At 38.7% G+C, this 14,065-nt stretch overlaps 1 protein-coding gene across 2 annotated transcripts in view; it reads right to left on the bottom strand.

Moving 5' to 3' along the window:
- Positions 1-8,068: 8,068 nt before the first annotated feature.
- The window catches only part of PRORP (protein only RNase P catalytic subunit), a 98,714-nt gene continuing 92,717 nt past the window's right edge, over positions 8,069-14,065 (bottom strand). For both annotated transcript variants that reach the window (XM_063440200.1, XM_063440199.1), the window contains 2 exons: positions 11,645-11,840; positions 8,069-8,292 (listed from right to left, as the gene is read on the bottom strand). In XM_063440200.1, coding sequence (XP_063296270.1) covers positions 8,161-8,292; positions 11,645-11,840 — 328 coding nt within the window. In that variant the 3' untranslated portion in view covers positions 8,069-8,160. The remainder of the gene's footprint in view (positions 8,293-11,644; positions 11,841-14,065) is intronic.

The following is a 14,065-nucleotide window of genomic DNA, read 5'->3' as shown; positions in this document are numbered from 1 at the left end:
TTCTATATTAAATTGTACTATTTTATATCACTTACTATATACATTTTTATATGTTTTATTGTATATTTTAGGCGCAACCTTATTTTGTTCTGCTTTGTATCAGAGCAGGAAGATCAGAACTCCCTCGCCGCCTGCATTGGCCGTCCAGCAGGGAAAGAATCCCTACTGGACACCAGGGAAATAGAGAATCCACTCCAGCACTTCCAAAGGGAAGCTGGGTGGGGATTGAAATTAAAATAAATAATTATGAGTGTATCAGTGTGTGTGTGTCTATTAGTGAGTGTGTATATGTGTCAGTTAAAGAGTGTGTGTGTTTGTCAGTGAGTGTGTATGTGTGTCTCAGTGTGTGCATGTTTATCTGTCAGTGAGTATACACCCTGTTCCAAATTATATTTTTATCATTTACCTAAATAATTGATGTAATAACAGTCATCATAATTCTCATGTTATCAACTATTAAGAGTACAATTCAAATTTTATTTAACAAACCTCCTTATAACAGTATTTTTTTAAACATAACTTACTTACAATGCACTGTTCCATATTACTTACAATGCACTGTTCCAGAGGCAACATGGGTTTACTTCAGGGAGATCATGCCAAACTAATCTTATTGATTTTTTTGATTGGGTAACTAAAATTATAGATCAGGGTGGTGCAGTAGACATTGCTTACCTAGATTTCAGTAAGGCTTTTGACACTGTTGGAAAAAGTGAAACGTGAAGTGAAGCGCTGATATTTTGAACAATGTGAGGTATAAAAATGCAAGGATAATACCTTAAATTCATACATACAGGTCCATAAGTGTCATATAGTACCTTAAAATAAAACACAAAATAAAGCAAAATAGTGTATCCTGTGATATACAAAAAAGGGGATATAAAATATATAGATTTCCCACTCACACTTTTGAGAGCTAATAGATATAGCTCAATAAAATAGCCTGTAGGATCCGTAAAGGCGGATACACTATTTTGCTTTATTTTGTGTTTTATTTTAAGGTACTATATGACACTTATGGACCTGTATGTATGAATTTAAGGTATTATCCTTGCATTTTTATACCTCACATTGTTCAAAATATCAGCGCTTCACTTCACGTTTCACTTTTTTCACTTTTTCCACTATTGTATAAAGATAAGAATTTGAAGTTGAAGCTGCTTGTTCACTTTGTCACATTCACTAAAATTAGCGCTAGTACACCCCCCTTGTTTTTACTTTTGACACTGTTGCACATAGAAGGCTTATCAATAAACTACAATCTTTGAGTTTGGATTCCAATATTGTTGAATGGGTAAGGCAGTGGCTGAGTGACAGGCAACAGAGGGTTGTAGTCAATGGAATATATTCGAAGCTTGGGCTTGTCACCAGTGGGGTACCTCAGGGATCTGTACTTGGACCCATTCTCTTTAATATTTTTATTAGTGATATTGCAGAAGGTCTTGATGGTAAGGTGTGTCTTTTTGCGGATGATACTAAGATATGTAACAGGGTTGATGTTCCAGGAGGGATAAGCCAAATGGAAAATGATTTAGGTAAACTAGAAAAATGGTCAGAGTTGTGGCAACTGACATTTAATGTGGATAAGTGCAAGATAATGCATCTTGGACGTAAAAACCCAAGGGCGGAGTACAGAATATTTGATAGAGTCCTAACCTCAACATCTGAGGAAAGGGATTTAGGGGTGATTATTTCTGATGACTTAAAGGTAGGCAGACAATGTAATAGAGCAGCAGGAAATGCTAGCAGAATGCTTGGTTGTATAGGGAGAGGTATTAGCAGTAGAAAGAGGGAAGTGCTCATGCCATTGTACAGAACACTGGTGAGACCTCACTTGGAGTACTGTACACAGTACTGGAGACCCTATCTTCAGAAGGATATTGATACCTTAGAGAGAGTTCAAAGAAGGGCTACTAAACTGGTTCATGGATTGCAGGATAAAACTTACCAGGAAAGGTTAAAGGATCTTAACATGTATAGCTTGGAGGAAAGACGAGACAGGGGGGATATGATAGAAACATTTAAATACATAAAGGGAATCAACACAGTAAAGGAGGAGACTATATTTAAAAGAAGAAAAACTACCACAACAAGAGGACATAGTCTTAAATTAGAGGGACAAAGGTTTAAAAATAATATCAGGAAGTATTACTTTACTGAGAGGGTAGTGGATGCATGGAATAGCCTTCCAGCTGAAGTGGTAGAGGTTAACACAGTAAAGGAGTTTAAGCATGCGTGGGATAGGCATAAGGCTATCCTAACTATAAGATAAGGCCAGGGACTAATGAAAGTATTTAGAAAACTGGACAGACTAGATGGGCCGAATGGTTCTTATCTGCCGTCACATTCTATGTTTCTATGTTACGCACAGTAAGTTTCAAAACACTTTATAGGTTGTAAAGAACTGAAAATTGTCATTTGTTGTGTTTGCAGCATATTTACTGAAATCAAAAGCTATTTCAATCAAACTTATAACAACATTTTAACTTTTTAAACATTTTAACAGGTCACGTTACATTTTAACATAGGACCCCTTATTTGACAGCAGCTTCACAAGTCTTGCATCCATTGAACTTGTGAGTTTTTGGACAGTTTCTGCTTGAATTTGTTTGCAAGATGTGAGAATAGCCTCCTAGAGCTGCTGTTTGGATGTAAACTGCCTCCCACCCTCATAGATCTTTTGCTTGAGGATGCTCCAAAGGTTCTAAATAGGATTGAGGTCAGGGGAGGATGGAGGCCACACCATGACTTTCTCTCCTTTTATCCCCATAGCAGCCATTGATGCAGAGGTATTCTTTGCAGCATGAGATGGTGCATTGTCATGCATGAAGAGGATTTTATGACGGAAAGCATAGTTCTTCCTTCTGTACCAGGGAAGAAAGTGGTCAGTCAGAAACTCCACATACTTTGCAGAGGTCATCTTTACACCTTCGGGAACCCTAAAAGGGCCGAGCAGCTCTCTTCCCATGATTCCGGCCCAAAACATGACTCCACCACCGCCTTGCTGACGTTGCAGCCTTGTTGGAACAGGGTGGCTGTCCACTGCTCCATCTGGATCATCCAGGGTTGCACGGCACTCATCAGTGAACAGGACTGTTTGAAAATTAGTCTTCATGTATTTTTCTGCCCAATGCACCCATTTCTGATTGTGAGCATTGGTTAGTGTTGGCCGAATAGAAGGTTTATGCACAGTTGCAAGACTCTGGAGGACTCTACACCCTGATGTCCGTGGGACTCTAGAGGCACCAGCAGCTTCAAATATCTGTTTGCTGCTATGTAATGGTATTTTAGCAGCTGCTCTCTTGATCCGATGCATGGATCTGGCATAAATCTTCCTCAATGTGCTTTTATCTGCACAAACCCATCTGTGCTCTGAATCAGCCACAAATCTCTTAACAGTGCGATGATCACGCTTAAGTTTTCATGAAATATCTAATGTTTTCATACCTCGTCCAAGGCATTGAACTATTTCACTCTTTTCGGCAGCAGAGAGATGCTTTTTTTCCCCCACATATTGCATGAAAATGGTACTCTGCTTAATAATGTGGAACACCCTCCTTTAGTAGTGTTTCCTTAAATTGGGCTCACCTGGCAATCTAATCACAGGTGTCCGAGATTGTTTTCAGTGATCAAAATAGCCCTGAGACGCAATGCCATCCATGAGTTAAACTGAAAAACAAAATATTTAATCTTTGTGACACTTAAATAGAATTTGCATAATAATTTGGAACAGGGTGTATGTGTGTATGACTGACTTCTGTCAGTGAATGTGTGTCTGTCTGTCAGTGAATGTGTGTAACTGTGAGTGAGTGTGTGTGTCAATGACTGTGTATTTGTCAGTGAGTGTTTTAGTGTATGCATCAGTGAGGATTGTGTCTGTCAGTCAAAGAGTGTGTTGATTTTAAACAGGAAGAGAAACTTAGATGGGGGTGAGTCTGTGTTTTGTCATGCCTAGGGCAGCACAAAACCAAAATACACCACTGCACACAGTCACTTACACACACATATACCTAGATACACAGTCACATACACTATGTTAAGGCATACAAGTTGAAGTCCTATGCTAATAGTTGACAAATTCAAGCCATAGTATGCTCACCAGGAGTGTAGTTTTACTCACCAAAGCTAAATTTTCACTTGCCAGGTGTTGGGACCTAACCGCTGGGGAAAACAGTCACAAAATTCCCTCTTACATTTATGGGGGACGGAGCGAAGGCAGCAGGCACTGCATCCCCTGGTGACTAGTGATTGGTATGCAGTTAACAGACAACGGGTGTCAGAAGCACTTAACTCTGTCCCCGCAGCCTACATGAGTGTTATGCAGCTTCCTCCCTGCTAGACCTAGTTAGAGAGTAATTAAATCCTTTACCTGGATCCTGCGCACTCACACCACAAACAGTGACAGACGAAACAGTGGTGTTGTGAGCACAGTTTACCCCCCACTCCCTCTTGTCACCACCTCTTAGTACACTACACTACTTGATTATAGCCAAGTTGGAGAATTTTTAAAGAATAGCATTTTTTCCATCAATTTTGCAATTCCAATTTAATTTGCTAAAAGTCAGAGCTTAGTGAACACTGAACAATACTCAGCAATTCTCAGTTGTGGGTGCACATATTATTAATATTTTTTTGCTTTACCGTTACAATTTCAAAATATACCTACATGCATACAGCAGAATCTAATGGGTAAGGTGTCTGGCTCCGGCCCACTCGCAGACAGGGTGTGTCTGCCTTGCGTCACCGTACACCATAAGGATATATATCTGCAGAAAGCAGGACAGATATGAGGCTTGCACAACAAGGAAACGAAGTGGAAATCTTGCATTATTGCCCAGTAAATTATCCTTTACCAGGAACTAGGGCTAACTGGGGTGAAGGATAAAGGAACTGCATTCCTCCAAATTTTGGAAGGAATACAAATGGGACAGGCAGGGTAAGGGTAGTGTCTGCTCAAAAAGGAGGCAGATCTGTCAGAACAAGTGGCATGTCAGCGTAGGGTAATCCACACTAGGCTGACTACAAACCACCCTGGGCAGCCCCACTCTGGGGCTCATGCTGTGTTCTGTGTGGACTTGGTATCTGCTGTCCTCAAATGCAGAATACCGAACAGCAAACCTGGGAAGGTAGGATAGGGCCCTAGAAAGTGCAGAAGGGTCGCTTTTAGAGAATTGAGTTCTGATTTAACAGATGAAAAGGGACAGTAGAAGCTAGAGATTGGACCAATTCTGTTTTTTTAATGCATTAGAAAGCTAATGCATTAAAAAAATATACAAACATATTACACTAAATAAACACTATAGGCACTATTTGGCAATATTCTTTCACTTATCTTATAGACTTTTATTTTATTTATATGTATCAATAAATATAAGTTTTATTCTCAAATCACCTGGATCCTTGCAGTCTATGATTGGGAGCAAGTTTACCTGTGGACATCCAGACCATCCACAGAGGGATTTGGATCACCCCTGAAAGATCCTGAGGCCACTGATACCAGAGCCAGGTTTTCAATTGGCTCTAATTTTCATTATTGAATTGAGAAGAGAGGATTATAATTGCTCCATCCATTATGTCTGTACTATAGGAACCCAGACTATTAAATCTCATTGGTGTCCCTGTCCCCTTATCCCTGCAATGTAAAACACTGCAATAATTAATTGCCAGGGCTAACTCCACCTCTAGTGATTGTCTACAAGTCTACTTATGGGTTGTTAGGCGATTTTTGGTTGATTTGCATGAGAATATCCAGTTTCACCCAAAAACCCATAGGAAATCATTGTATAATGCTTTCCTAGAGGGGAATCCTAATGTGAGCATGGAGAGTGCTGCGCATTATGCCCCACGCAGTGTCGGCTGACGGTGGGGGAGCGGAGGCAGACATCGGCGCTGAAAGCAGGTAAGTAACAGAAGGGTTTTTAAACCCCTTCTGCACCATGGTGGGAGGCTGCGAGGGAGGGGGGCACTATAGTGAGCTTTGTTTTTCTAGCACAATAGTTTCCCTTTAACTTATTGTGTCACAAGTTGAGTGGCTTTGGGTGCTGGGGAATCCTCTCTGTTTTATGTTAAACTACTTGAAAAGGTTATAACCCCCCAAAAAAAGCAGGGACAAGTACTGAAATAAGCTGCTGTGGTTATGGTGCTTGAAGGGTATGTTTCATTTCAGTCCAAATCAAACACCGATATAAAGCATTATCCAAACCAATGTGAGCTTATTTTTAATCCCTTAACTTGATTTAGCTCCTTTTCCTCCAATAAGGAAATGGATATAGCTGTGCAAAACCAAATTAATGTATTCAATTAAAAGTTCGGTTTTATGCGACATTTCAAATATCCTTTTTAGAAACATCAATGTGACTTATACATTTATAGAATGATTTTTCCACCCACTCACTATCATGCAGGCTCTGAGACAATCACTCTGTATGATGTGTTCCATGCTTCAATCAGATTACTGTAATGGAGCCTTAAAAGGTACCCAGAGTCATTTATGTATTCATTTGGATGATGTGTGATTCTACAAATATATCAAACCATTGGTATTATAAGTGCATTTCCATTTTGTCAGCGGTTTCACCATAATAACAGCTCAATTTAATGTTGTGTTTTTAATGGAACATTAGTATGTTTAATTCCATTGGTAAAGGGATATTTTTGTATCTTTGAGATATGTAATCTGAAGTACATGAAACTAGGGGTTGATTTAGCAATGTCTTTTGATCATATAAGTTATCCTCAATTGAATGTCCCTGCTGAGTCCACTGATTTCTACAGTGATTGCCTGCCCTTTGATAACACACTTGTCTGATGACTTTTTGATAAACATCCTTGGAAGAGTTTTATAAAACTCAATTTGGGGCAAAATTCTGCAAGTATATCATTTGTTATGACCAGGGAACATAGCCCAGCTGAACCACCAGGGATCAAATATTAAAGGGACACTCTAGACCCCTAAAACACTTAGCTTGCTGAAGTGCTTTATATGCGAAGAGTGTGTCACTTTTTTTGTTTGATCAAATTAACCTTGTTACACCCTCCTGGCTGTCAATCAGACAAACAATCCTATTACTTCTTGGTTGTTTAGCACAGTGGAGCTGTATTGTGATTGGACAGCCACAGAAAGTCTGGGTTTGGTAGAAGGGTAGGGGGTTGCAAAGGCTTCAGACCTAAAGATATGCAGCTTTTGTAAGCTTCTATTATTAAATGTAAACATGCTTTCATGTGGAGCTATATCTACTACAGCGACCACATTACACACAGCCTTCTCTCCCAATACTCACATTACTGTGGTTGCTTATTACTTTGGGGCTCGGTGACCCACTTATACACACTGCACATTACTAGGGGTTTTACTGTTGGGGAGCTCTGTGATGCACTCATACAAACCACTGTGTGTTTCACTACAGTAGAGCTCTGTGATATAATCATAACACATTACTATGAGTTCCAATGCTGCTTAGTTCCCTGATCAAATATTCAGTACATTATAGTGAGTTTTATTGCTGTAGAGCTCTGTGATATCCTCATACAAACTGCATAGTACTGTGAGTTTTATTGATGAAGAAGTCTGGGTTTGTCCCCCACAGCTCTATTCTACAATAAAAAGGCTCAGTTAGCAGTGTGTATTGGGAAAACCCAGAGCATCAAAAGAATAAAACCCGTATTTTGTGTCGGTTATGAATATCATGGCCCTTCAAAGCAATAATGTGTGTGTTTGTACCAATGTGCTTTTTTTCAATGTGCATGTATTAATGGTCCCCCTTTGTTTGAATTTGGCACCACTGGTTATGATTTCTGAAGATAAGAAGGGCTAGATTCTACCACAAGAGAAGCATTTTTCAGGTGACCGATTGCACATTTTACCATGCATATCAAAAGTACAATTGAAAATGAATTTACCAGCGTTAATCCCACTTTTTGGTTGAAGTCCCAAACTTCACTAGCCATAAATCTTCAATAATTGCTTTGTATTGTAAGATATACTTATTGTTCCTGTAGATAATAATCCTGTAATAAGGGCTTATCTCAATTTAAATTAAATATAGAAAGATATCATTTGGAGATTGGGTTTAATTATGGGAATAATTATTTATTGCAACGTAAGAAAACAAAATGAGCGATTAATAAATCATAAGAAATCGAATGGATTACATTTTGTTTCTAATGATTCTTTCGTAGACATAGCCAGGTTTCAGGAACTTCAAAAGTAGCCCTCTTCACTCCTGTCTTATCGTACGGAATATGCCAGGAGACGTCTGTATTTTGCAGGATGGTATCATAACGCAGGATTGGCTAAAAAAAAAGATGAAAAAAAAAAATGATAAAAAGATATAACAAAAACAACACAAGGTAAGAACTGTATCGACCAAAAAAAAAAAAAAAAAAAAAAATGAAAAAAAAAATAAAATCTGACAGCTGCTATTCCCACGTTTAAGCTGTGAATAGACTGCTTACCAAGTCAAACTCATAGATATAGAGAATGTTCTATAATTGGGATCAACAGCACAATAGCAATGCCGTGTTATCTTTTAGGAACTACAGAATATATCATCATAGTTAGAGAACTGTCATATTATTGTAGTTTCAGTTTAGGGACTATTTGTAGACATTTCTTGGGTTTTTGGACATGACCGCATACTACTGGTAAATATGTATTAATGTGAAAACATAGTAGGAAATATCTGGAAAGTTCCCAGCCAATGCTAGTGCTCTATGGCTCTCTATATCCCAGACCGTTCTGTAGTATATTGGGGGTTTGTGGGATTTGCCATTCAGCTGTACAGTCCAATGACAGCTTTAGTAAAGAGACAATAGCTCTCAGCACTCCACATTGTCAATTTGTGAATTCATTTTATTAAACCATCCAGCCAAGACAGGCAATGACACTATAGCGGTCACTGCAATGCCATTATTAGCTTCATTCATAGGAAATGACATTAGTCAACCTATATCTGTATAGTTATTATGATACTTTATTACTTAATATTTTATTAATTAAATGATTGCAGCTTTTGTGTGCTGGTGATATGAACGATCTCATAGAATGCTATAAGGCAGTCCATGCTGCCTCTTAAAATAATATAGCTGTGCAACTGGAGCAAAAACGTTAACACTGAAGTCTGAAAGGAGAACATTTTTAATAATGATCAGCACATTTTTTTTTACATGAACATATGAGCAACATTTCCCAGAATAATTTTTCTTTCTTTTAATTACAGTCTCTATCCCAGAGGATAGTTTAAGGGGCACTATAGTCACCAGAACAACTACAGCTCATTGTATTTGTTCTGGTAAGTATAGTCAGTTATTGATTCCTATGGGAAAGCATTGTGATTGGCTGAGATCACAATGTAAAGATCTTAAATTTAGGGGTTATTTAAACTCATAGGCTTTACTTCCTGGCAGTAACAGAAGCATGTTATTTTCTGCTGCATAACTTGATTGATTTTGGAGGTCACTAGCACATTTATATAAGATAAGGGGCAATCAAATTTATGCAGCCCATAGTAGTGGTTATTATGCTAGTAGACTACGGGTGCAGTCCCCTGGTTCTGTGTCAAGATGTCTTCATTTAAAGGGACACTCTAGGCACCCAGACCACTTCTGCTCATTGGAGTGGCCTGGGTGCCAACTCCCACTACTCTTAACCCTGCAAGTGTAATTATTGCAGTTTTTTATAAACTGCAATAATTACATTGCAGGGTTAACTCCACCTCTAGTGGCTGTCTATTAGACAACCACTAGAGGTCGCTTCCTGGGTTCTAGCACAGGATACCTGTGCTAGAGCGTCGCTGGACGTCCTCACGCTGTGTGAGGACCTCCAGCGTCGCTCAAAACCCCATAGGAAAGCATTGAAATGATTTTTCAATGCTTTCCTATGGGGAGACATAATGCGCATGCGCGGCATTGCTGTGCATGCGCATTAGGTCCCCTCGGCCGGTGGGCGAGATCAGTCTCGCCCACCGGCCGACGCAATGAAGAGGAGGAGCGTCGCGGAGGCGGAGACAGCGACGAGGGACATCGCCGCTGCCTCAGGTAAGTCACTGAAGGGGTTTTCACCCCTTCAGTAACCGGGGATTGGGGGGTGGGAGGGAGAGGGACCCTCCAGTGCCAGGAAAACGGATCGTTTTCCTGGCACTGGAGTTTCCCTTTAATGAATTGCTAATGTGGAAGTTAAAATTCTGGAGGGAACTCTGGGTTGGATCCCTAGTGGTCTGGTGGAGGGTGAGCTGGAGATCAGGATCCCTGGTGATCTAGATCAAAAAGATGCCTCTGCCTGTCCCTATGCCCCCTGACCCGCTTAAGGGATCATTGTGGTCTGCACCAATTTTGGGTGCAACTCACCTGAAAAGGACACTATAGGCACTGCGATCACTTTAGCTCATTAAAGTAGTCTGGGTGAAATGTACCTTGCAGGCTTCTAGTGGCTGTCAACCGCTGTGCATGAGGACGTCCTATGGGGAGGGCCTAATGCGCTTTCAGCAATTGGCGCACAGAGAGAGGGGGGTAGGGGGCGTACAAAGGGAAGTATCGTGCTAGGAATACAGGTTTGTATTCCTAGCACTATAATTTCCCTTTAAGAGTTCCCTCTTGATCTGGGGCACAGTTTATGACTCATAAGTCATGGAGTGTGCCAATATTGGTGCACATCTTTTGATCTCCCAGCCGGCTCAAAAAGGGCTCCCCCATAATGCCAGAGCCAGAACTCCAGGCCTAGATAGGGGTCCTCTGGGCCTGCACCCTAGACAGCGACCCATTGTTAAATCTGGATTTGTTTGCATTAGATCGATCTGACTAATGCCAGACTAAGTCTTGTTTTAGCAGTATATATTTTAAACAGGAAACAGTTAAGAAAACAAATATAGGCAGACTAAGTTTAAAAATAAATAAATTAGAAGGCAAAAAAAAAAAAAACAAGAGAAAAAAAGCAAAAAAAAGCCAGGAACATTTAAAAAAAAAAAAAAAAAAAAAAAATAGTTTGAATTCAGTATTTCACTACCCCAAGTGTGAGAAAAAAGTCGAGAATTTTTAAAGGAAATCCATTGTCAACTTTTTGACAATTAGTTTAATAATGTAATAAGACCACAAGTAATGTTATGTAACCTCTTGTTCATTTCGCTACTGATTTGCATACGGTTCTACGTCTGTGACTGTTGTGTTCTTGTAAATTGACATCTCCAAGGGAACGAACGGGCAGATCTTATCTTTCCACTTCACCACAATTATTTTTTTGTTCTTGTACTTTACAATGTTGCAAAACAACAGAAGTTGTTAAAAAACATGGTTTAATTATGACTGCAAATGTTTTATTCAGTCTGGTTTTAAAAGGTTTTTTTTTTTTATACTTTTTTCAGAATCGCTGTACTGCTCAAGCAAAACAAATTAAGTAAAGGATAACTACAAAAAAAGAAGAAAAAAAACAAAACTGTATAAAAAAACAGTTAAAAGCAACCCCCGTTCAAACCATAAGGGGTTTCTCAATCCAACTCTGTTTTTAGCTTTGGTAAAGATGCATATATACAGAAAAGATAATTTAGAGTTAAGGATGTGTTTAATCAAAGAAGTAACTGGGGTACAGTTTTAGCATCAGTAACCGGAAAACAAAACAAAGTCAGATGAGGAACTAACAAAGTGCTAGGTCTACCTGTAGGATGATTTTACTTCCCGGTGTATAGAAGGGGATGACCAGCTGGTGGCCACGCTGCCACTTAAAGAAAAGACGTCGAGTCTGAGGGTCCGGGAGGCAAGCCTTGTGATCTCGCAGAAGGTCTCTGGTCAAAAAGTGGCAGTGGTTTCCAGAATACAAGCTGGCATACAGAAGGAATGGGTCATCTTCTGACCTGTGGATGTTAAGAGAGAACAAATTGCATATGATATAATTTAATTAAATTTAAAGCTATTTAACCAAAGCACATACAATTTATGGAGCTTGGGTTATTATCAGTGCCTTACACACTTTGAATATTTTATTGTTTGTCTGAGTACCTTTACATATGGTCAACAGGTCCATAGAAGAATCCAAGGGGCAGGTGGAGAAGAAATTGAAAAGAGATTCACCACTGGCTGGGACTAATAGGGTAGTGATTAGTATCAGCAAGCTGTGTCCCATTGTACAGCACTACGGAATCTGATGGCGCTATATAAATAATAAAATAATAATAATAATAAATAATAACGGAAGGCTAAAGATCCCCAAAGCATCTGCTAGTGGAGAAAATTGGCATTGCAAGACTAAAAAGATGTGTGCTCTAAAGAACAATCTCTAAAAAATAAAAAAAAAAAGGCCGGCTGCCATGGTAAATATCATTACGTGGGAGTAGTGTGTAATTATGTTTTTAAATTTAAACTGGTTTTTGCAGCGTTTTATTAGACTAGAATGATGGCATAGAACTTCTCAACTGGATCACTGCTTGCAGCTACTACTGGGCTGTGAGCAGGGCCACTACATGGTTATATTTTAGATTAAATCTATACCTGGCTAAAGATGAACTTGCCTTCTACATCATTTGTGAATGACAGGTCCACTGTGAAATAGAACCGTCACTTTTCTGGAAAATACCCCATTGAATAAAATTGTGAAAATATAAAGATGTTAAAGGAACAATTCACGCACCATAACCACTACAGCACAAAGCTCCCCCTCGGAGAGAATCTAATAGAAGAACTGCAGACGATGGTGCCCAGATTAGTGGTTATTCTAGGAGGGCGCTAGGGAACTTATGGCACCATAGCCAAAATGGCAGACTGTTGTATTGATGGAGCATGGAGTCTTTTTTTATCTTTTTTTCATGTGAAGCTCCATTTTCTTTTAAATTTGTTATGTACTAATGTCACAGTTCAGGGAGGGCATAGACAGCGCTGGAAAAATGAGACAGTCTTGCATTTTTTTTTTTTACTTATTTAATATTTTATTCTTTTTCTTGTTATATAGAACATATACATCATTTTATGCATTACCGTTTTCTCAAATTGCAATGATAACAAAAAATTCAAGTGTATACATATCAAACATACAAAACAATGACTATACATTAACAGAAATACACAAAGGGTCCAGACTGGGGGCTTTCTTGAGTCAGATTAGATTTTAGTTGAGCAGTTTTACCTTCCTATTATAACAACTAGCTATCTCTGTAACATATGTAAGCAGGGTTTAACTATAAACTAATTTTCCTGTATAATACCTAGCCAGTTTTTCAAAGTACTTGGTTCTTTAACTATCCCTATCTCCATTTTCAGCTGATAAATTAGTTGTGATTTTACTTCCTCCCATATTGGGATTTCTCTGGCTTTCCATTTCCTAGCAATTGATATTTTGACTGCTAATAGTGTATGGATTATCAGGACAGCATATTGGTCCAAATTCTGAGACATGTGTAGTTGTAACAGAAATAACTGTGGTTTCTTGTCAACCTTAATTCCTGTCCATGATTCAATATTTATAGTTACCATATCCCAAAATCTTTTTATCTCACCACATTCCCACCATATATGTAGCATTCCTGCCTTATGATCCCCGCAGCGCCAGCATTTATCCGATGCATCCGGGTACATTTTAGCAAGTTTATCTGGCGTTAAATACCATCTGTTCATGATTTTATATTGGAGTTCCACTAAGTTCAGACAGTGTACATTTTTTATGGTCAAATTCAGTGCTTTCATCCAGTCATCATAACTTATGTTATTATCTATTTCCTTCTCCCATTTTGATATCACTAGGCCAATGATTTCTTCTGGGTCAGTTTCTATTAAATTAAGACACTTTGAGACTAACTTTTTAATAATAGTGTGGTCTTTTAATAATTGTTCAAGTATTAAATGTTTCGCTGAATAATTTTTTATTAAGTGCTCATTAAGATACCCCTTTATTCTTATATAGGTAAATATCTCTTTGGCTTGTAGCTTATATTCGTCTGTTAAAGTATTAAAATCTTTTATCTTACCATTCTCTATTATATTATTGATTTTATTGACCCCTGCGTTGATCCAGCTCTGAATGTTTAAATCCATTATATTTTTTTGCAACTGTCTAAACTCAATGCTAGGAAGCAGTTTACCTTGTAGG

This window comes from Pelobates fuscus, chromosome 13 (assembly GCF_036172605.1).
Source record: "Pelobates fuscus isolate aPelFus1 chromosome 13, aPelFus1.pri, whole genome shotgun sequence".
In the NCBI taxonomy this organism is placed as follows: domain Eukaryota; kingdom Metazoa; phylum Chordata; class Amphibia; order Anura; family Pelobatidae; genus Pelobates; species Pelobates fuscus.
The sequence above is the reverse complement of the archived record's forward strand: the minus strand, read 5'-3'. Positions and strand labels throughout refer to the sequence as shown.